The sequence below is a fragment of the Puntigrus tetrazona genome, chromosome 12, assembly GCF_018831695.1.
Source record: "Puntigrus tetrazona isolate hp1 chromosome 12, ASM1883169v1, whole genome shotgun sequence".
In the NCBI taxonomy this organism is placed as follows: Eukaryota; Metazoa; Chordata; class Actinopteri; order Cypriniformes; family Cyprinidae; genus Puntigrus; species Puntigrus tetrazona.
In genome coordinates this window covers 1,148,932-1,174,198 of record NC_056710.1, presented here as the reverse complement: position 1 = coordinate 1,174,198, position 25,267 = coordinate 1,148,932, and the positions used below count along the sequence as shown (strand labels likewise).

Here is a 25,267-nt window from a genome sequence, read left to right as displayed (position 1 = left end):
ACAGTATTAGATACTTATTTCCTTATAAGGATACCTTATAAAAGGAAAATCATTTTTTCGTGATGACCTCAAACATGTTAGCTCTATGTGAATTAATTTTTCAGTGATATCATATGAAGTATGATATCATATGCCAAATGCATACATATATTGTGTTGATCAAGGCAGTGGTTTTGAAAAAAACACTAGGGGGCGCCTGCCAGCGGCGCACTCCGGTTTAGAGAACCTAGGAAGCGCTAGAGAATTTGCTGTACGTACTCTAATGATATACCGTTTTTCATAATCGGAGCATGTTTTAAATAAGCAAGTGTAAATGTTATGCACCTTTGAGATTTTATGTGCTATAACTTGATAACTTTAGATCTAATTTTAATAAAGCAATATTTTATCACTTTTTTTCAACAATGTAATCAGTGATTTAAAAATTCAAAATGACATTGTAAAATTATTCCATATGAATTGAGCAGTTTCATCCAAGCCTTCTAAATTTATATAATTTACATAATTGATAAATATATCAATATCAATTAATTTAAATAAATGCTAATTTGTTCATTTAATTCATATAGTTGAAAAGGCCAGTTTACTTCCAAATGTAGTGGTTTTAATTTATTTTTTAATATATTAATTCATTTATTGGCTCAAGTACTGGGATTCATTTAGAAACCTGCAAATCCCAAAATCAATTGAAATGAGTTAGCAATGTAGCGTGTCAAATCCATTTCAGCTAGGATGCTGCTCTAAGCAGTAGACAGTAAGTCTGCTCACTAGATTTGAAATGGATTCTACAATCAAATGTTTTCTTCCACCAGAAGTTTTAAGACCCAGTTCTGGCCTTTTCAGATAGCCTTACCAGAGACTCCTTAGCCAGTAACTTGGTCTTGTTTACTGTCCTATGAAGTACATATGGGTTTTCATAACACACTGTAACTCATGCTCTCAGCTAGGGCAGTGGAAAATCACTCTAGTCGATCATGTGATGTGATGTCAGTCATCATTTGCTCTTCTCAGAGCTCACACCTAACATATCACCTGTCAACAGCTTATGTGAAATCCGGCCCACTCCCCTCTGCCTTCTTATGGAGCTCAAACACTTGAGGGGTTATGCTCGTAACCACAACAATGGAGAACAACATTAGTTTGAAGACACCAGTTGAAAATAGCTGATTCATTGGATAAAGTATGGTGCTATAAAAATTGTGCTGGGCAACAATTAATAGCATCCAAAATAAAAGTAAAAAAGTTGTAAATATTACACATACATACATACATACATACATACATATATATATATATATATATATACACAAATACACACACACACGTGTGTGTGCATGCAATTATTTTCAATGTGCGTCATATATACACAAATATACACAGTGCGCACACACAAATTATGTAAGCAAAAATCTTTTTGGATTTGATTAAAAAAAAACCTCACATGTAGAGCACATAAAATATAGTAAACAGAACCTCTGACGTGCATTTGTGACTCACAAGAACTGTGTGAAACAAAACTGGAAGACTTTGAGTGCATGTAAGCAGTTGGCTATTTTAAAAGCACTTTATTTTACAGTCCTGTTCCCTGTGTATATACTATATACTTATTAATGTACAGTAATTACAATAACTGTACTTGCTTATAATCAATAAAAAGTCATTACTTTGTTTACAAAAGAAGACAGCACAACTAAAAACTATATGTTTTCCAGCAAAACCTATAGTAAAAGAATAAGTCTAAACAACATTGGACAAATAACTTTAATTGTACGGACAAACACACAGAGACTTGTAGAACGTTTATGATTTTGCAGAAGAAATCAGATCTGTTTAAAATGCTGCCTATGAGTTTTCAAGAGGAATGTTCGAAACCTTGACTGGCCTCCAGTCTCTGGTAAAAAGCTGAAAAGCAATCACATTCCTCCATGCAGAAGTGGCAGCCTTTCAACATATCCACTTCTGCTGTTACAGCTGTGAAAATAAGCCCTAAGTCCGAACTCCAGTCGGACCGCGGGCAGTTTTCTCAGGGGTCAGTGGTTAGCTAAGAACGGCTGGGTGCTGGGCTTTGACCTCATACCCAACAAAGAAAAGATGGATGAAATGACAGAAAACAGCGTGCTGCGGGCGGCCTGCCCAGGTGTTCTCCACAATGCAGCATTTGACTGCATTACATCCCCTTGACTTCAGATGACCCCTTTAAGTCTAGGTCAGCTTTTGTTGACTTGGTTCTTGTCACATTATGTTTTACTCATTAAAGTTTGCACGTGTCTTACGTGACCTATTTGACCACAGTGTGACTTTTAAACAATGATTCGCAGGCCTTGTAAAATGTCCAGCAAATATTCTTAGAGCAAATAACAAAATGTAATTTAATGGCCGTCAAGCATGACAGAAGTGAGCTAAATCCAGTGCATGCATGTGACCATTTCACATACGTGTGAAATCTGACACTCTGCAAAACCATAAACATAAAGCAGATACAGCGTATTGATATTCTAGGTATTTGCGTGCTTCTAATTTTATGCTAACAGTTTTGTCAGGACCCTTTTCTATTCTAACATGTAAATGCCTCTGTGTATAATGCAAAGTATAGTTTAAAAAAAAAAAAAAAAAAAAAAAAGACACGATTGAGTCTGTGTGGAAGAACTTGACTGGTCTGCAGAGAGCCAAATGGTATGCAGACCTTTAGCCAAAAACTCATCACCGAACACCAATGACTTGTACGTAAGCTATATGGACAAAAGTATTAGCACACCCTTTTGTTTAGAATAGAAAAAGGCACTTCACAAAACTGTGCCAACAAAGATAAAAACAATTCGTGCGTCTAAAAATTGTATATTCATCTCTGTTGCAACAGTTGTGGAAGTGTCTAAAATGACTGCACCCATACGTACAAGTCGTCAGTGTTCGGCTCAAGTGGTTTTTGGTGTTTAGCTGGGATTAGAACTTTGCTTTCTACAGAACAGTTAAGTTCTTTCACACTGGCCTTATACACTTAGGCAAGGCCATGTTAGTGGTCTCATGGCGTAAACGTAATAAACCTGCCATAAACTGCATAAGCGTGGTGCACTTTTTAGCGAGACGCGAAATACGTACCAAAAAGTACATATCACTGCATTGTCCAAAGGAAGTTAACACTAGAGGGAGTAACACTCATACACCTTTTGTTTTCACACAAATTTAGTTTTCGAAAAAGTAATTTTTGCACAATTACTTGTAAAAATGTCATGTTATTACTTCAAAACAATATTAATATGCTGGGAGATTTGAAAAACGTATGCTTTTGAATGTTAGCATCACACATATCCAGCTTCATATCTACGGATTTTTATAGACGGCAGATTTGTTCTGTAGCTCATGGAGTATGTAGGCGTACTTGTTTAACTACAGTTCAACTTTGATATAAAAATATATTAAATGCAACCATGCCTTTTCAACTACCTTTTATTCAGTTTTGCATTTGGTAACACGGGTAGGTTTAGGGTTGGATTTGGTGTAGGGCATATTTCCAATACGATATTAGCTTTAAGCAACAGTCCCCGAATATTTGAATTTTGAACCAACATAATACATACCCGAAGCAACAATAAAAACACAGCATTATATACCTATATCAATGTACTAAAAATATGCTAGGGTTCATGTATTGAAGCTGTGTTTTAACATTTGAAACTGTGTCGAAACGTGCAGAAAGGTACGTAAAAGCGGTGTAGGTATATATTTTTATGAGATCACGTTGCTTTTGGCAATATATTGTATGCTATTCATTTTTTTTTCTTTTTACTTTCATACAATAAACTAAAATAATATGGCTTGCCTCATTATATAAAATCTGAAATTTGACTCCAGAAGTAAAAAGCCAAAGTTGAAAACGATGGACCTCATTTATCAGCTTCGCACCCTGATGCAACAACCATTAGCGGTTGGGTCATGTATCGCTGGTATAATGGCCTTACATGGGGTTTGTTTCTTCGTCTGTTTTTAGATCTAAGTGCGAGGTCTCAGTCACATGAATCCTAACAGCGCTTCTGACCTCCCACCAATCTCAGCTTTGTTCCTTCAACACCCTCTTCTGATGCCACAGATAACAACTGTCATTATAACGGACGGATGGCCTTTCTCCAAACTACAGCAGCGCGGTAATAACACATGAGCAATGACTGACAAGGTCTTGCTTGCATAATTGTTACACTAGTTAATTACTGATAATAATTATGTAATAGCTGTTACATAATAGCTGCTTACATTCTTCAGAAGTGAGGTAGTCACTTTGCAAGCTCGGGAAGTAAAAATGGCATTCGTTTTATCCATAGCGCAGTTCATCCAGTGTCTAGTAATAGAAATATAGAAAAGTGTCGTCTCTGAGAGCTGGTTTGTTTGGTCCGAGATTTTGCAAATTTGAGGACTGAAATAATTACGACGAAAACAAATGGGAACGTCTGTTCCGGAACCCAATGTCCCGGATCTCCAAGTCAATGTTCTTAAAGTAAAGGCTTGTGAAACGACGAGCGAAACAGACATATTGACAAACGTGGAGTTCATAGTCAATGATACAGAATACAACTGAACTTGGAGGATGTAGGCAACGGAGCTGTCAAACGGGTTGTGTGCGAGAGTGAAAGGCCAGGTGCAAAAATAAATGACTTACATAAGCGTCTGCCAAGATTGTATTTCTCGAGTTGAAAAAATTCCATAGTGAATGCCTGCACAAATATTACTAGATGATGAAAGTAAATGCAGTAAATAGATAACTTTTTTGTATTTATATTTTATATTATATTTTTTGTATTTAAGGAATGTTTGAAATCTGTTTGTTTGTGTGTGTGTTTAACATTCATTACTAATACTCAAATCATATTTTAATTTTTAAAAAAAATTTCAGTTATGAGAAAGACTGGCTCCTGAGCCCACAAGAGGGCGCAGTGAAGAAATAACTGAATTAAAATATGTTACTGTCTGTTGAAGAAACTGCATAATATTTTAAACTAAATTTCATAATCCAGATATAACTGCAAAGTAATATTATGCAAAGAATATCAGAAAACAGATGGCTTTGTTTTAGTATGTCGACTCGAAAAGCGACGCTCCTGAAACTCCACTGATCACTTTATGGAGCTTTTCATTTTCATAAACATTTTACAATGACAAAGCCTTTTATAAATGTGCTGCTATTATTGATGTCCATCTAGTGCGTGCAGTAAAATGCAAAAATGACCTCCTATTCTGTTTCTTGACTGTAAATGCTACATCACATTTAATAATACAGCTACTTTTCTTGAATCAATATAAGTCACTATTGCTGAGCCCGGGGCTGGTCGGTGGCCAGTCACCGCTCACTAATACGTACACTTCGCAGGGTCTCCTCCGCTTCTACGTATAGGCTGTTTATGTCGTGCGATTCCCAAGAAAAACAACATGCTAGTAAGAGGGACAGGAGACAGCTGCCCGCAGCAAGTCCAGCACAAACGCAGTCAACATGCATGAAGCGTGCTCGTGGTGTAGTCAAGTAAGAGCAATGAAGGTAATCCCTGAGTGTTTGTCGACTGTTGGCATGAGGCCAATTAGAAATTTGTCTGCCCTATTGCGGAGGACAGAACGTAGTGTTCTCATTTTTCTGCTACAACATAGTGTGAAATGACATCTGCCTTATCTGTGCGCTCAGCGCAGCCAAAGCAATGTGGAGCAACTTTTGGGGTAACCTCAGATCAGACTGTTGAACTTTTTTGGCAGACGTGGTGCCAAATTTTTGAGTCCGAGCCCTCTGTCGTGAGTCCAAGTCTGGAACAGTTTTCTACATGCAGCAGATTAGTTTTAGAAACAATGTTACAAGAAAACTCCATATAGACTTCAAAAATTGGATTGATTGATTCATTATCAAATGCACAGTTTGTATTGAATAACCATTTGTATTGAAATGTTTTTAAAATATAATAATTTGTAGTAGTAGTAGTAGTATTTATGACCTTACAAATTATCATGAAATTTATAATGATAAACAAATAAGTTCTGTAAAGTACATAATGAGTGTTAATACTGTAATTAGTAATACTTAATATAATAAAATTTATTATTTATTTATTATTGTTATTTAAATAATTATGCTATTCAAATACAAGTGCTACAAATAATTAAAAAATAATTACTACAAATAATTTACAATGTTAAACATAAGTATAAGTACTGTAAATAATAACAATAGATTATAATAATAACAACAACAGTTATCATCATCATTAAATTATTTTATTTACAATGTTAAATATGACAAATTATAAGTATTGTAGCATTATTTTTAATTATAAATTAAAAAAATAATAAAAACAATACAAATGTGTTATTATATAAACATTAAAATGCCTATAATAACTGCTCTTTACTACCAAGCCCTTCCAAATGAGAGACGAAAAGCACCGTTTCTGAACTTTCCCAATGTACACATGATAAGAGCAATCTACATAAAAATATAACACGCACACAGACTGAGCCAAAGGCCAGTATCCTAGTAACTAATGAATGTGCCGTAATTCTCTGGGGTGACAGAGATTGTTTAGACACTCGCTATTGTGAACAGAGCGCATTTCATTAAAACAACTTCAGATCTCCAGCTCCTCCACAAACCTGACGCTCTAATGAGACCAGAGGTGCTGTATACACACGCTGACCAGCCGTCATGGCAACAAGACCATCGGAGAGTACACGTGACCCCAGAACAACAATGGTTACGCTTGCAAACGGAGACTGTGGGGTCAATAAAAGTCAACTAACAGTAAATGTAAAAAAACAGTAAAATACTGTAAAAATGGTTAGGTTTCCATACTAATGACCGTGAACAACTGTGATTACATTTAATGTATATCAACTACTGTCAAATACAGTTAAACTTCTGGTTTCTGAAAAAGAAATTGTATAATCTACGGCTTAAAAAAAAAAAAAAAGTCTTTTTTTTGTGTGTGTGTGTTTGTTTTATACTGATTAGTTGTTAGAGCATTGAATTACAAAACTACAAAAATTGTATTAATAAATCTGATTTTATTGTACCCTACGTGTTCATATACTAATATTTATGTCTTAATGCATTTAAACATTTAAGCATTTGAGCTTTACATGACAAACCCTCACGCTTTTATTTTGACAGAATTCTACTGAAACGCTGTAAACTTGTTAGAAATTGTGAAGGTGTGCAAAACAACAAAAGTAGACCTAGTGCATGATTCTTCAATTTCCCGTTAGTCATAACACTCAGAACCTTTTTTTCTTCTGTGAAACAATAACTTGAGTTGTATATTAACACTGTGCTGTTTCACATTGAAGCAAAGAGCATCAGACTATACAGATATTGGTAACACTTTACAATAAGGTTCTTTAGTTACCAACAATACTAAGAAATTCCTTTGTTCATGTTAGTTAATACATTAACTAATGTTAACACATATACATATACATAATTTTATATTACATTGTTTTTTCTGTTTTACTAAATTAAAAATGACAATATTATCAGGCATATATACAACAAAATTGTTAATAATAATAATAGTTATTAATTTTATTCATCATTTTATTATTAATGATTATTTTCACCCCAAATACTAATTTTGCCAGATTTGCCACCATCCTACATTTTACTTAGAAGCATATTAGAAAAATCTTACTGACATATAATTAAGTGGTAAAAACAGTTGCAAACGTATATACATATATGCAAACATATAAGGAGCACCAGAATTAAATTGTCATCTGTTCTAAAATTACGTAAAGCGTGCGTGCTACACCTCTTGATACATACTGATACAAACTAATCTCTACTTACTGTAGTAAATAAAACTTTGAGATTCTATTTAATTGTCCAGTCATTAATCTATGCTCTAATATTACATTTCTCAGTTTCTACTTGCGTTACACGGAAGAATCAAGATGCGGGAATTAAAAAGGCTTATTGATAAACGCATCTTTTTAATGAAAATAAATAACATCTACGGGCAATCTCAACTCTGGTCTTTAAATAGGCACTCTTCATTAAACACGCATCTATTATAGCCTTTATTTACTGCTAGAGCTCAACAACAACAACATGCAGCTATATAATTGTATGCATATTGAAACCACCCCCTCGTATCATGCAAGTTAATTATATTGTTCTGTTCACTGTACATGGTTTTTCATAGTGGTTCACACCTTAAAAATATACTAATTAATAATGATCAGATATAAGATCATTATTAGCATGTGCTTGTTGAGCAGTGTTTAAAATAATAAAAACAAATTAAATCAAATTGTATTCGACAACTGACATGAGATATTAATTTGCCTGCAATTTGTTTACCACTGGACACTGTACATCTAGGCATGGCCACATGAGGGCGCTCATAAATCATTTACTGTAATAAGTCATTATTGAAATGGAAAGTTTGTTTTAGTAATAGACAGACAGACGTAAATCATTACTGTAGGGCATTTTACAGTGCACTGAGATTTTTGAGGTTCAAAAATGAATCGTTGAATTTATCGTTTTTATGAGTCATTGAAAAAAATAAGGGAAAATGAAAGCGTTTTTGACCGTTTGCATTTGGAAGCTGTTGTGAACTCACACCATGCTCTCCATACAAGCGAAAAAGACCATTATTAGCCTTTTAAAAGCAAAATAAACCCATGAGAGAGACAGCAATAACATTTAAAATGGCCAAATTAACAGTTCGGTACATTTTGAGAAAATAAGAACATGCTGGTGAGCTCAGCGACATAAAAAGCCCTGTACGTCCACGGAAAAAAAACCCAAAAAAATGTTATGATGATCAGAGGATACTCTCTATGCTAAGGAAAAAATCCTTTCACAACATCTAGTCAAGAGAACAGCTCACGACCCAAAGCGTACGACGTCATCTGTTCTAATACTCTACTATATTTTAAAGTCTGCAATTCGATTTCATCTTGATTGTACGTCACCAGAATAGAATGAAAATGAAACAAAGCCAAAACTAATAAAATTGTGTCAGTGTCCAATTATGCGCTGCCCTAACTGTAAACCGATAAATAGGATTTTAAATGAGAATTCTCAGCACGTCTGCAGATATGTTGAAAACTACAACGCGTGTGGTCATGTTGGGTTACTCGTTGCCGAAAACCTGTCCAGCTGAGATAATTATAGCCACAAGGAGGTCAGAGGCACTGCCAGACATGCAAATCAAATGAAAAACACAGACCAATTAATTTCTGCCATGTGGACCTTCATCACACGCCACATGGTCGAACTCATTACAGAACAGATGAATTCATATTGCGAAGGTGCTATTAATAAAGGGAGCGTGTTTGTAGTTTATATATGCGTGAAATAATTTTATTACTTGATAGTGCGTTTAGAAAATAGTCAGACCTCTTTGTTTTTTTTTCAGATTACGTTGCAGTCTCCTGCTTGTTTTTTCTCATCAATCTGCACTGCCAAACAAAAGGCATAGTCAAAATCTTACAGACAATCTAGAGAAATGGGATGAACCTGAGCTCATTTTTAAGTGCAATAGCATGACACTTACGTCAGTCTAATGTTAGGCAACAAAGCATTTTACCAGAAGCCTGCAACATAAAATGTGAAAAACGGAGCACTTTTCGAATGCACTGTACTTGATTGAATTACACTGAATTATCATTTAACGCCCAGAGCTCTATATAGTCTTGACCAGAAAGTGTTGAGCATCAGACTTACTTTGCTTTGGCGCCAGCATCATCGTAGCCTTTGTTTGAGACATCGTCCAAACCTCCGATCAAGTGTTTGAAGGACCTGCGAATGCGAACAGAACAATATATTACTTTCGTCCGTTGTATTTATAAACGGAAAAAAAGATTCTGGGTCGATCAAAATGGTTTCGTCTTCTTTCGACCTTGTTTTACGAAGGATGCCTAAAGAGCACTATTAAACATTTTTCCACTACTGTTCTGTTTTCAGCATAGCATTTTGGGGGCTTTTCCTTTAATACTTCTGGCCACTGACATATTATGAACTATTTCTATTACTATGAACTATTATTATGAACAGACCGATTTGCCCCCGATCATCAACCACAACAGATTCAAAGCAAAAAAATCATATGCAAGTCAGAGAAGAGACAAGTAATAAATGAGCGCTTGCATCGTTCTTTAGGAAATATAATTTTCCTTCCATCCTACGTATAAGGAAGCGTTTGTAAGCTCAGAGATGCTTCGTCTACAGCCGTTTACAGGAAACCTCCATTTGTCAGCGCCTCCTACTGGCAGAAAACGAATTGGCATTTTTATTAAAGCCGCCTGATTTATGCAGCAAACATATTCTGCTTATCAAAAATTTACTCTAGAAGGACTTGATTCTATTGGGTTATCTACCGGAAGTTAAATTAGGGCCACAAAGTAACGTTTTCTTATGTTGGTGTCGTTGAAACCGTCTATACCTGGCAACGTAAGAACGGAGAGGAGGCAGTCGAAATATCGCAAACAACAGGTTTCAGCCAGAACATTAATACAGCAGAAATAAACTTGACAACAGGCGCTATAGATTACAACACACTCGATTTTCTTGAAATTGACGGAATTAAATTTTGACAGCACTAGTAATTTTCGATGCTTCATACTAAGGTCTGCAAACCACCTAAGGTTTAGAAATGCTGTCTTTGGAAGTTTGCAATAAAGTGTATTTTTAACAAAAAAAAAAAAAAAAAAACATGTTAGGCTGACGCCAAAATGAAACAAAACGTGCAATTTCAGGAACCATTTGTATGGAATAATGCCACAAACAGACAATTATCGTTTAGGAACAAACAATCTGCAAGCTGCGTAGATCTATGATCTGAGTCGATCGCAACACAGCGCGTCCCGAATGATTCTCCTCACATTAAACTTCCAGCCGTTCATCATCGTTTGAAGGAAAGACATCTGCGGCTTTCTCTCTTCCGTCTCGCATCCAGGCAGAATGCGTTTGAGATCACATATAGAGAAGCTTGTTCTGCTTCTGGACTAAGACTAAGGATTTGGCTTGCAAAACCTGAAAGCCTGGGTCTGGGATAAGGACGGGTAAAAGAATAAAACATCTGCATGAAAGCGATATATAGCGAATATATAGTAAAAAGTTACAAAGATAGTTCAAACGTGATTGTTATGTCAAAGAGGAAAAATGCTATGTTATGCAGAACAATCGCAGTCTGTATTCTACAAAAAAAGTTAAGCATTTAAATTAATATTTTTAAAACAATAACTATAAAGACAGCAGTTTGCCAAGGCTGCCGGGTCTAATCTCTACAAAACAGACATGTTAGTTCAAGACCTGTTACGGGAAAAAAAAAAAGCACAAAATGTGAGTTTTTACTTTAACTAAAATGTATTTTCTTCTCTAATGTCAGTTATTCAACTTTATTCAGCAGTTTATTAACAATATAGTAATAGGATTAATCGCTCTGGATTGTTTTATCGCTCGGTTTTGTGTTATTCTGAGAAAACGTGTCTTCTTCACTCTCCAAAAATAAATTAATTAATAAATAAGTTTTTACAGGCATTTACAGGCCATTTCTACTGGACTATAATGGCTATTTATAGTTTAAAAAAAAAAAAAAAAAAAAAAAAGTAGTCATAATTAAATTTATACACTAATTTATACATTAAGACAAAAAAAAAAAAACTTTACTAAAAAGGTTGGGAAACTAAATGTTTTTTTTTTTTTTTTTTTTTTTTTTTTTTTTACAGGGAAAACCTATTTCACAGGTTCGGTTTGGAGTCCAAGTTGAGTTCAAGTCAATTCTTTACATGATTTAAGTCTGCTGCTTAAGTCTGGCGCTTAAGTCTGGCACATGCTCTGTCACCACTTTATTAAGTCATCGATAGCGTATCAATAGTTGAGTTTTCATCCTATAACTTACTGTATATCATATTTCAAATAGGTATCGGCTGATATATTCAATCTAGAGTCCGTTTTATAAATAGTCTGGTTTTTCACGCTTTTGAAAAGCAAATGGGGTCACTTTTAATTGCATGTCGATTTGAAACCCCTGCCTTCATCTAATGTCAAGTCATAGCTTGCCAGTGGTCAAAATATGTCACCCCTTAACATAATATATAAAAAGTGTGTTTATTCTTTTCCCTGTCCTCTTATTAAATCAAATAAATAATTTATGTTGCTACAGGATAAGAGATTTAGACATGAGAGGGAATCATCAAATAGCGTTCATTACTACAGCCGCTGCGCTTCAGGATGTGACTCACCCACAAGAGAATTCCCACATTATCTCCTTTTTATTAGAACTCTGATGAAACACTGAAACTAAAAGGGGAACTATCATTTTATGGTTACGAGCTCAAATGTAGGATTAATTGAGAGCTTAAAATTGTAAAAGCGTCATGTTACCAGGATTTATACAGTCTCTTGGGTCTTGGCAGCTGAGGTCAGGCAGGACAGCAGTAACCCGAGCCATAATAATGATTTGATGAACATTTAAAGTATGAATGACTTTATATCACTGCACTGCTGACCCATTTCATGATGTATTCTTAGCACAGTCCCAAGTGAAGCCCCAGAATTAGCAGCAGAAATGTTCTGGGGGTATGAACCCAAAGTCACTTATGTGTACTTACATTTCTGCCAATAAAATACTTCTTCACTGAGATACACGCTATTTAAAAAGGCGATCCGGTTCTTTGACTCGGATCTTAAAGGTAAAGTTCCGCTTCAATAGCAGAACCAAACATAACCGCAAAAATACTTTTAATCCATAACAAGTTAATGGGTCAATGATAAATGAATCTGGTTTTAAAATGTAGATTTCATATGACAAAAATTGTTTTGCTTTTTTTGCACCCTCAATAATTACATTGCCAAATATTGTCCAACATCCATACATCAACTTTTAGATTATACATTATTTTTTTTTTTTTTTTTTTTTTTTTTTTAAATATGATTGGTTTGGTCCTTGGGCACATAAATAAAACATGTTAGCTTTACATATTAAGCATATCAGTGTGCACATTTTTAATACGTATAAAAGTATTTAATACAATATAAAGTGTTTTTGAATTGAGCATGTGATTACACTGTACATAAAATATTCCAAAACTGCTTTAATGCCTTTAAAAAAAAAAAAAAAAAAATAATAATAATAATAATAATAATATATATATATATATATATAAAAATGTTTTTTTTCCCATTATTGCAATTTCATGTATTTACTTCATGCCTAAAAGAAATACATTTAAAAACGTATCAATTTGTTAAATAAATGCTTAGAATTTCTCAATTTTAATATCGTAACACTGTTTGCCCAATTTATCCAGTTACAGTGACTTGTATATTTCTTTTCTCCAACAGAAATATTTCCAAACGGAGTACACGACCACAACGAAGTGTCAAAATTTCCCCTTTCTGCTTTTTTCCTTCTAAAATCCCTATGGAGAAAATGAAAGGTACAAATACTTAGTAAGACTCACTTTTTATCAGCTTTGGATGGCTGTTTCTATTCCTGCATGAAATCAGCTGCACGAGTCAGTGGTTAAAATCCCCACCGATCGCAGGTCAGCTAGCACACAATTTAACAACAACAAGAGTCTTTTAATGAGCATTACCATAAACCCCTGACTGACGGCAGCGCTGAGATAATGGCTGAATTCCTGCAGCGAGAGTGAAAGTCAGTTTGCATGAGGGGGTTGCTTATTATATCGCTTCCTCAGACTAAAGCGAAATCAAAGTCTCTAGAGTATGATGTCTACAGAGACGAGAGGAGGTCTGCGAGTCCCGCCGAGCAGCGAGGCATTGTGCTCCTACTGTTTTGTCACACGCTGTGCCACTCAAATGAGGACGTAGTTTGTTTCCCGACAGTCCGCTGTCTAAGGATGGCAAACGAGAAGATACGGCTGCCTGAAGTTAACTGGCGTAAACTAGCGTGGACTTGCCGCAGTGAAAGTCGTATGAGGTCATTAGAAATTAGCGGCGGTAATTTAGCGAGCGCGCAGTGGAAAAGATGAAAGACTAATCAAATTTCACAGCGTTAGTACACACACACACAAGAAACTCACTCTCTGTCGATGACGAGGCAGGTGACAGCTTCAGCGGCGATGACATTAGCCGTCCTGATGTCTTCTCTGGGGAAACACGAAGAATGCATGTCAATCAAATACAGCCCGAGTCTATAATGTATTTATTTTTCATTAATTACTGAATCACAATATCATGTCATTAGGGGATATTAAGGAAACATCTCATAAATGTGTGTTTGTATTTACAGGCAAATACCGTCATTAAAAATGATAATTTGTTTTATATTGTGCCCAGCCTGATCTCACGGCAATTTGTAAATATTGGCTAATTCATAATGCAAATCATACTCCTACAAATTTAGGCGTTTTTTTTTTTCTATAGCATATGTATTTTGCGAGTTGCCAATTCGTAAGAATTACCTACATCTCACCCAGTCACTGGGCTTTAGACAATCGTACGAGTCAGGTCGTATAAATTTGTATGAATTAGCATTACGATCCCTTACTCCCAAGTCTAGGGGTAGGAGTAACAAATTAACTTATGTGAAAAATAAATAAATGTGTAAGGATCACCTCAATCCTCTGCCCCAGAACTGAAACAACAACCACTACTTTCTCAAGCAAGCAAGTTTATTTTAACAAGCAATTTAAATTGGAAAACCGAAAACAGGGGAGCAATAAAAAGTATTCAGGGGAGGGCCAGGGCAAAATAACAAACAAAACAGAATCTAACTAAAGGGAGGAGTACTAAATAACCTAACCAGGTAAAAAAAGAAATAAACTCCCTCACTACTCAAAACAAGGACAAACAGATTCAAAAATCAAATGGCACCCTCCCCCTACAGCTTCCCATTTACCATAAACCAAACGAAATGTCACAGTACCTGTTAGTACCTCTGACAAGGGAGGAGTAATAAAGCAAATCTTAATGTAGGACAAATCACACTGATAATACAAACGAACCTAACGGTTAGCTTACTCACTGAAGAGTTCACCAAGCTGATAGCTTGCACAGGTCTACTTTACAACCAATAGTTTCAATTACAGAAAAGAAGACGGTCAAGTCTGGAGCAGGGGAGAAGCGAGCCTCTCCGAGCCAGGTTCACTCTGCTCTTTTGTAGCAGCACCGGCTGTAGCACCTTGATGAGGATCACCTGTAGGCACTTTGCAACTGAAGCAAAGAGAGCGAGAGAGCACACACACACAGAGCACAAAGCCACACCCAAAAGGGCGGATCATACAATAAATATTCACATACATCGTAAAATAAATACGAATTGGTCGTCAGATTGTGTTGAAGAGCTATATAATGTTACATTTAGGGTAACGCTTTATTTTGCAGTTACACCTATTAGTTGCTTATTAGCATGCTTTTAACTAGAATTTTAGCCATTTATTAGTGCTAATTAATATGCCATGTTATATACCTAATCCTACCCAATACCTAAACCTATCGACTACTATACTAAGCAGCAAATTACGAATCTATTGAGGGGAAAGTCATAGTTAGTAGTTACCAAGTTTTACTTATAGTTATAGAGTGTTACCAATGTACTGTGATATAAAATCATAATTTGGTTTGATTTCAACCAGACCAAAGTAATTATTTTATGCGGTCATTTAAAATCATTCCAGTTTGATTTTTATGAAATTTTAGTTGCGAAGTGTTTTAGTCAAAAGACCCCCTGTAGGGACTGTAGTTGAAAAAAAGAAATAAATAAAAATAAACAATAAAAACAAATCTAATAAAATGTGCAATTTAATCATTTAAACCATTAATCAGTTAAGCATTGTGTCACGACTGGGGTAGACAGATGAAGGCTAGCTCAACTACTCAAAGATTAATTATTGTGCATCTAAACAATCTTCATAAGAGGAAAACAACAAATCAGTATCCATTATACTATTTCAGAAAAATTTGCATTCATAGAACGTAATTCTTCCTAATCAGTCACAACTGGAACAGTGTTAATCATCTGCCATCATTATTGTAAAGCATTTTTCACCGCATGGCACAGCGCAACACAAAAATTAATCACAAAACAAAACAAACAACAGCTTCTGTGGCATTACTCAGAACGGTTGCCCTCTGAGTCTAGCACAGACTTGCTGACAACCATGAGCAAGACGTGGCAGTCCATGTCTACAGGAAGGCATAGACCGTCCTCTTTGTGGCTGGCATGAACTTCAACAGTAAATGCGTGTTTTGTGTGTGTGTGGAATAGATATCTGAATGGCAGCTCCAATGGCGACTGCCAGCTGCCAATTCACAATGACCAGGTGCTGGGACCAGTGCTAACTGCTGATTCACACACGAACAGAAAGTGCCTCTTAACTCCTAACCCAGGCTCACTGGAAAAAAAGTGCAGATAAAACAACTCTTTCAAACAGAAATGTCCAGTTAGTTGCAGTAAAACCTCATTCGGTTAATCCAAACGTTAATCTGGCAACGCTTTATTATGTCGATAGATATTGACAGGTCAGAAGTTAAACGTCCGGTAGGTGCTGCTAATAGATTAATTCTCTTTTGCATTTGAAAATAATGTAGAACCTACACTAAACCGCATCCTAAATCAGATAACGTCACAACAAAGACCAACGTGAAATAAAAAACGCAATTGCTGATTCAAACATACCATTTTATCTTGATTCTACAAATATTTGAGAACCGTTTATTGAGTGTCGTGACTTGTATTTCATAAGACAAATTCCATCAAACTCCGAATGACAAGTGCAGTGCTGTACCGGGTGAGCTTCTGAGCACGTTTACCTCATCAGAAAAGCCATATATGTAAAGCTAGAATCTGCAGTGAACGTAGATAGGCTTTTGCAAAAGTGAGAACATTCAAGGCACGAGAACATTCAAAGCATTAATAGTGATCTTTACTAAAGCGAGCTATGTTATTGATCGAGCTTTTTGAACAAACTACAGGTATTAAACTTGTATCCTGTTTATGCTAGGGACGTGGATTGTACCTCAAATCACGGTATTTGTTGAACTCCATAGCAACTGCAACACACGAAATGCACTCTGAGCACCTGCAACCGTATAACAATTCCCTGACTGCCACCCACAACCCCACTGCATGAAGCCAAAGAGTTTTCAACAGGCAAACAAGAAGCGAAATCGTGGTGCGTCTTTACAATTACATCGATTGTTCTTTAAATTGCCGATTTGTTCAGCAACTTTACAACACATTACAAGGACATCAACAAAACCAGCTGCAGACAGCAAACCACTTATGCGCAATTACCTTAAAAAGCTAGCAAATTGCCTGCCACATCCGCATAGTCATGGCGTGTTGTGAAATTACACACGTTTAAAAACATAATTAATATTTTTATTATGAATGTTCAAGTTTTAGGATCAAAACTCAGTGTATTTCCTTTTTATAAGTGGCTAAAGAAATGATAAAAGTTTCCAATACTTCCAAATGTTTCCAATGTGATGTTTATGTAATACATGACATGCCATCCTCAACTTTGACATATGAGTCTCCAATTATCACCACGGTTGCAAATATTCTTCACTTTCCTGTAGACAGGTCTATGTTTAGGTTGTCATTGGTGTCCGCTGTCTTGAGACTCATCTGCATATGCTGGAATTCAAACTGGCTCTCATTAGATATATGATATTTCCCTGTACAACTGTGAAAAAGATACCTCCCATTGAGACCGAACATATCGTAAGTGCCGAATAAGGTCCAATTATAACACCTAGAGCGATTATTACATCGGTCCTGTGCTATTCGCATCACAGCTACACTTATCGCATTAATATAAGGATAAAAACCGCCACTGAGAAAGTTCAGCACAGGGAAACATCTTTCGATTTTCCATGGTACTCTTCAGAGGCGGGAGGGATGTCTCTGAATGCTCTGGCAGCATTAGGTGAGGATGGAGTCAAAGAAAGACAGAGGGAGGTTAAGACCAGCCAGTGCAAACATGTTTCAGCTGTCAGTCAAAGTCTGGATGTAGCGAGCGCAAATCACAGCAAGTACGGTGTGAGGTTTATGACGGAAAGGTCAGAGCCGTCAATCAAGCTTGGAGAATAACAGGATAAAGTGACACAACGAGAGGTTCTCCAAGAAACCAAGGTTAATGTGCCAGTTGTGGAGCATGAGAGGTCTTCAGTGTAGCACTGTAATTGTAGGTCGGTGCACTCAAAAATAAATGCATGACAGCCATTGTTCAGTTGTTGTTTGTATATGTTGCACTGTATTAATGTGAACGTTTGTATTTAAAAGCAAAAAGAAATGAATACAGGTTTGAATCAACATGAGTGTACTCGAAAATAGAATTATAAATGCTTTTATTTTTCTGCGCAATGTATATTTCAATAAATGTCTTTTCAGATGCTTTTATACTAAAATAGCTTCCATTAAAACCACTTCGTATCGTGTACTGTTTGTGAAAAGTGAAAATTTAAGCTACAGACACAAGACTGTACAAAATTACTATCAATAAATGCAGCCCTAAAAGTAAAATACATCAAAATGTTGATGCTATTTAAAAAAGACGAAATAACAGGCATGGTATCATATACTGTAAATATCATAAAAGATTTTAAGATGTGCATGGGTCATATTTCCTCATTTAAAAAAAAATTAAATTGTACTTAATGAAAACTCCATTTTAGGACCATCGCAGTTTCAGGGTTTTAACATGGATTTTATTATACTGTAATTTAAACCTCTCGTGCCCAGTTCTTATTAATTAAAAAGTAAAAATGTACTGTACTGTATATGCTATCCTATTAATTAACATTTTAAATAAACCAAAAAATATTAGGAAAATATAAGGAAATATTAAAGATAAGGAAATATGTATATATATGTTTGAGTGCCAGTATCAGTGCTTTATTATATACATATAAAAATATTGAAAAAGGGCCTAATTTGATTTGATTTTAAGGTGATTTTGCTAATGCGACCCTGAAATGTTTTCATTATATTCACCCATACAGTGGCCATTGATCTGAATGTGTTTGCATACTTCCCTTCCGGTGTGTAAACTTCAGTAGAAGACGGTTATTCTAAGGTCTGGTCAACATGTCCTTAACTGTCAGCAAATTAATTGTTTTGGCTCAACAAGGTGTTTTGCTTAAGTGGGACATGAAAGTTTACTTAGCATACAAGCTGTTGCACATCAAAGCAGTGGGCAGCCTTTAATCCACAAGACCGCAGCTATTGTTATGCCTGTTACTTAGTCAAATCCCAGGCAGCTCCAATATCACACAGACACAACTCGGGAGCGGGCATAAAAAACATTATTTAAGATGAAAGACTGACTTAATCCACTTCAATAAAGTGCTGATTGATTTGCTAAACATACTACCACTCAAAAAAAAGGGAGAAACTAAACAAACAACAACCAGAACAAAAAAACGCAAGATTGTGTACTAATTAAAGCTGACAGTGAGAGGAGAGATCAAAGACATCGAGATCAAGAACACACATTTGTAGGAGCAGTAACACCTCTTCAGGTGAAAACTAATACACTACACAGCATATTACAAGTCATCAGCTTAGTCGTCCTTGGGCTTAGATCAAAGCAAGAGCCATCTAACTAGGTGGCTTTGTGAACGGAAACAAAGTACCAAATGATCAATAGATCGCACTTAATAACTATAACTATAAATATACAGCTGATATACATTTGTACCAAACAGTACTTGCAAAGGCAATACCTTGCCCTAAAATATTTACTATGGTAAAAATAGCTTCGGACTAAATGTGACAAAAACAGCGGACAAAACTGGTATAATAAAGTACTATCCACTGATGTATTTAAAAACATTATTAAATCATTAATTTATCAAGACCATTGCTAATGCATTGATCATAATATATTTTTTATACTTATAAACTGTGCTTATATGTACTAAAATGCATTAAAATATATTATAAATTAGCATGATCCAATATTAATAAATGCAATAAAGGTACTGTTTATTGTTAGCTTGTGACATCTGATGCATTAGCTGGTTATTGTAAAATGTCACCGATTAAAATGTTGTGCTTCCAATCAGACTTAAAGGTGAAAGATCATGTGCCACTTAGTAAAAGCTACTCAAACACATTTTTTGTAATGTGAATGTGAATTACAGCAACAACATTAAAAAACGAAGTTCAAGAGACATTAAAAGGCACACGCTCGAGCTAAAACCTAAAGCCTAGGTGAGTTTCTCTTCACTTTCGATATAATCTGACAGCTCTTGAAACAATATTTCATTTCGCTCTCTCGTGCATCTCAGCTTCTGGTCAAGACTTGAACGCTGGGGTTCAAAAGAGATGAAAGTGTGTCCTCCTGGATTCAGGATTTCATCAAGAGCTCTCCTCCCATGAGTCCTGTGGCCAAAACACGCCCTGCTGCTTTCTCATTCAACTTAATCCTAACAAATATTAATTTTCCCAGCATGGAACTTCTGTTTTGTGTGAAATCTGCGGTGTCTTTATTTTCGGCCCATTATCAGCTTGCCCTTTTTTTTCAGGGTGGATGACAAGCTCAATATCGCAACGCAGCTGTGAAACGCCAGCCGAGTGCATTGATGCATGCTTGTTAAATGGACAAAAATAAATATCGTAGAAACCCCTCACTATGTTTACCATTATTCATTAGGGTAATTGCCCAACAATAACAATAAAATTGATTGTTGTTCGTCACAGCCGCCACCATTAATGGACTACATGCTTCCTCTGAACTCCACTAGGGGTCCCCACTGCATGTGTTCTGTCTGTTCCCGTGCAACAGATGTTCAAAAACTTCCTAAAAACTGTAACCATCGTGTGGAAGTAAATGTGTAAATTACATTTGAAAAGCATCGCTTTGCTTAGCAGGAATAGCTCCAAATCAAAAGCCGTAATGGAAGCCGTGTGAAGGGGTCTGCGGTTGGCCTCTATTGAATCAGCACCAGTGGGATTGTGAATATGGAAATAAAGCGGAGGATGATGTTCATAACCGCTCGGCCCTGCGAGAAATCTGAGGTGGGGAGGATTGGATGTGCATCTGACTGTTCTGACACAACTGGTCTCATCTTCTTTTCAAATGAGCTCTACTCACGAAGCGCTGCGCCCTCCCAGTCCATTAGATGGTACCCTTGCAAATAAAGCGTCGAATATGACAGGCATTTTAAATCGGGTTAAATGCCAAATCAAATGCAGTTCACAGATCGCTTCCATAATGTCAAATATTTCCAGGACGAAAGAATAAAGGAAGACTTCACAAATAAAAGACATTAAAAGTGTTGGGTGCTGCCTCCATAAGAACGTTGTTTCAGTGGGCATGTGATCGCCATGTTGTTCTGCTGTATTTCTAATCCTTTTGCAAAACAAGTTATTGCATTCTGGTGAACGATTCAGATTTATTTCTCATACCTCCGAAATGTGTATTTAGGAAGCTAATAAGGTCACAGTAAATTTCGATGCATTCTAAATTCCTTTCAAAAAGTATTCCCACAGCACGCTGAACACAACGCCAAGCAGATGCTTTGTTTGGATAGCGTTTGATTTTTCGCAGTTAGCAGCCCATTAGGCTGTCCCTGCAGCGAACGATCCATCGAGCGCATAATTGATGTCAACGGATGCTTTCGTAAACATGGACGGCGGCCAGCTGCAAAGCCAGCGCTGAAAGTGGTGTGCACAAAGGTCTTACCCTTGAAGAGCTTTTTCTCCAAACCAGTCTCCTTTACCCAACGCTCGCAGATAGACAGGGGTCCCGTTGGGTGGATCTTCTCGAGTAACGTTCACCTGCAATTACAGAATTTTCGGTCTTGAAAAACTGGAACGGCTAAATAAATCAATGATCGCTCGTAAATTATTGAACTTTTACATTTGTTGAAGGTCGGTTTGTGTCACACAGATTATACTAAATGAAAGAGCAATAATAGAGAGAGTGTATCTGAAGAGATGAAGGATGTTAAAAACGCGGTCAGGTTAATGGACAGTTCACATTTTTACACGTAGCACTTTTCCTTACAATATTTCAGTTACCCACATCTGTCAAGCTTCATAAAAACAATAAGCTCCATACCAGCAAACTAGTCTATGACTTAAAAGAGTTACTCCCCCCTAAAATGACAATTGTTGTTCCAAACTTGTAAAAGCTTTGTCTTCAGAACACAATTTTGGATGGAAATCTCCCGGCTTTTGACTGTGCCATTGACTGCCGAGTAAATAACACTGTCAAGGTCCGGAAAAGTATGAATGGCATCATCTGAATATTCCATCTGTCATCAGTGGATGCTTTCCACAATGGCACTGCGGTGACATTAAAGAGCAGAACTGTTGAATAATTGTTTATTTCCATACAAAAAAGCATTCTTGTTGCTTTGTAACGTTACAGTTGAACCACTGATGACAGATGGAGTATTCTGACGATGACTTATACTTTTCTAGATCTTGACGGTGTTCATAACTTTACTCAGTCAATGGGATAGTGACAAGCCTCTCGGTTTTCATCCAAATGATCATAACCTGTGTTCTGAGGATGAACAAAGCTTTTAAGGGTTTGGAATGACATGGGGGTAAATGATTAATGAGAAAATTTTCATTTTGGGGTGGAGTATCCCTTTGAATTCCAAATCCTCTGAAGTCAGTCAATAGCTTTATGCGAGGAATTGACTAAAGCTTATATAGGCTAGTTATTATTCACCGAACATCTTCACTGTAGCTCTAAATGGGGGGTACATACATACAATTATCTGTGGTTTCCACCTGAAATGAATACTATCGACAGAAAACGAACAACCACTTTACAGGGGCAAATTATTGTCGAAAAATGCTTTTTTTATTCCAATTAAAGCTTTCGCAGTCAAGCCAACATTACAATAAATTATTTAGCTGAAAAGATTGTCAATAAATAATAAATTTCACCAGGTTCTTCATATAAAAATTCAGTATATTTTTTGATGTACAGATTAAAATTATTATTAAACAAGTTATATGGACTTTTAGTATAGTCTTAATTATGCTACAGTTTATACTGATTTCTGTTGTTTTTGGAGCTTGACAGACTTTGTCACAGCGGACTATTGCATGAAGATCCTCATAACTCGACCCTTTGTAAGACTTTTGCCTTGGAAAAAAAAAAACTGCATACAGTTTGGAATGACAAGAGGGTATAAGTAAAGACAAAAAAAAAAAAAGTTGTTCATGCATGTGATATTTTGTGTCCGTGGTGGAAAAGATCTTACCTTTCCCTTGCTAATGATAAAGAACGTGTCCCCTCTGGCACCTTGTCTAATAATGTACTCTCCATCACTGTAGTGAGTCTGAGAAACAAGATAAAGAAAGGGAATTACTAAAGGGTCATTTTTTTCCAATTTTCACAGTGTTGCTCCATCGCAATCGTCCTCAAGCCATCGTGAAGACAGTGCCTCAATCACGCAACAAGCCGCTTCAGGCCTGCAACACCAAAACAAGATCAGAAGTCCTCGTGCAGTAATCCATGCTACCGGCAAACGGCAGAGACACCAGATGCTAACATAACTTCAGCTGAAACCTTAAATGTTAAGACTATATTTATTTCAAGGCCTGAAACAAACCACACAAAAGTGCCCGAATGCTGATTTCTGATCTCACACACCATTGTATGTCGTTTGCCAAGGCAAACTTCACTATTACTATCCTAATACTTAAGTATCTGTTTACCTTATAGTGGTGTGCAGTTTTTCTACTTTTATTTCTGCTACAGTTATGAAAGATTCCTCAAATTGTGTGGGTTGTTGTTGGAGAGGTGTGTTGTGTAGTGGTATTTTTTAAGCACTTTAACTTTGGATTATAGAGAGCAGGATATCATAAAGGCTTGGGATGCAATCTGTTGATTTAGGTCAATAAATAACCACCTAGGATCGCCTAGAACACCACAGGAACTGCATAGCAATGCGATGAAACCTCTCGGAACACCATAGCAACCGAATAGCAATGCCCTGGCAACCAGCCACAGCATCCATGGCAATTTTTCAAGCATCACTTTTTGTCCAGCAAATGGAACATCTTTTTGTTTCTAAACGTGTTTTGCGCAATTCATAACATAATGCGAATAGAGCATTTTCTTTTACAGTCAGTATTCCCCGGTCAAGTACTTTAATGGCAGAGCGACAGCTTGAAAAGGATCTTGTATAAAAATCGCACAACAAATAGTGGCACAAGGAATGCAAACTACTGGCACTCAAAAGAAAAAGATATAAATAACCCTTTTTCTTCTATTAAATTAATTTTAACATGAACAGTTTTTATTGGTTAAATTTAATGCACTGTGAACTAACACGAATGAACACTAAACGACTGGATTTTTAAACTAACATTAATAAAGGGTAATAGATAATAAATGCAGCAAGAAATTTATTGTTGATTTCATGCATTTTTGTAAATGATCACCAATAATAATAATAATACAATAGTATTGGTTATTAATGGTATTAATAGTAATACTTTTTTAAAACAAACACATTAAGACAGGGATTGCATAAATAAACATATTTGTTACTTTGAATTCTTAAGCATGCCAACCACTTTTAACTATACGACAAAAGCAGCCTGACCTTGTTTTTTTTTTTTTTACTTTGCTTGATTTGATTCATCGCATATGATTGATTTAATTGTATTGCAACCATGAAGAGTGTCATCAGGAGTTATAGGAGTTTTCTTTGCATGTGCTGTTCCTGACAACAGCCTTCGTAACTAAACTATTTGTCCTCTATTGTCGATCAAGGCTAAAACAACATCCATTCGGGTAGAGGTTTCAACAGAGCTCATCACCTCAAGCCCAATGACTTGGATATAAAGACTTAACACGTTTATCATATTTATCAAAGATCAAGCCCGAATCCATGAGAAACCCTGAAAGATCTGATTTGAAAAACGTGTTCTTCAGTTTACAGCGGTCGAATGAATGGGCTGCTCCTGGAGCATTGTGAAGTTCATAGCTCTATTACTGAGCTCACCTTGAGGAAGTAATAATGTTGAGGTTCACGACTGAATTTGACTCTCTTTTGTACTGTTTGGATGTATTATTAAATACCAGCTCAACATCTCCCAGCAGCATCTGTGGCTTGCAGAAAATAATTCTGACTCATCCAGAAATACTAAGCACAAATGAAAAACACATTTATAGTAATGTGCATACAATATAAGTTCACAGGGCAAAGTATTCCGGAGGGTTGAAAGGAGAAATGTGAAATTCTTACATAAAAGCTTGACTAAAAATGTACTCAAGGTAATTTATTATTAGGATTATTCACTTATATTTGTTTAAAACAACTATTTATTTTTTGTTTTTACTG

At 36.1% G+C, this 25,267-nt stretch overlaps 1 protein-coding gene and 1 long non-coding RNA gene across 2 annotated transcripts in view; one reads left to right on the top strand and one right to left on the bottom strand.

The window, feature by feature from the left end:
* prkg1b (protein kinase cGMP-dependent 1b) overlaps window positions 1-25,267 on the bottom strand; it is a 111,873-nt gene that overhangs the window by 7,950 nt on the left and 78,656 nt on the right. Inside the window, 4 exon segments of the mRNA XM_043253965.1 lie at window positions 9,698-9,772; window positions 14,023-14,088; window positions 21,637-21,731; window positions 23,177-23,254. Coding sequence (XP_043109900.1) covers window positions 9,698-9,772; window positions 14,023-14,088; window positions 21,637-21,731; window positions 23,177-23,254 — 314 coding nt within the window.
* LOC122355531 lies at window positions 1,458-25,260 on the top strand. The gene is made up of 3 exons (XR_006252226.1): window positions 1,458-4,139; window positions 13,319-13,413; window positions 23,315-25,260. It is a non-coding gene; the product is annotated as an uncharacterized LOC122355531 (long non-coding RNA).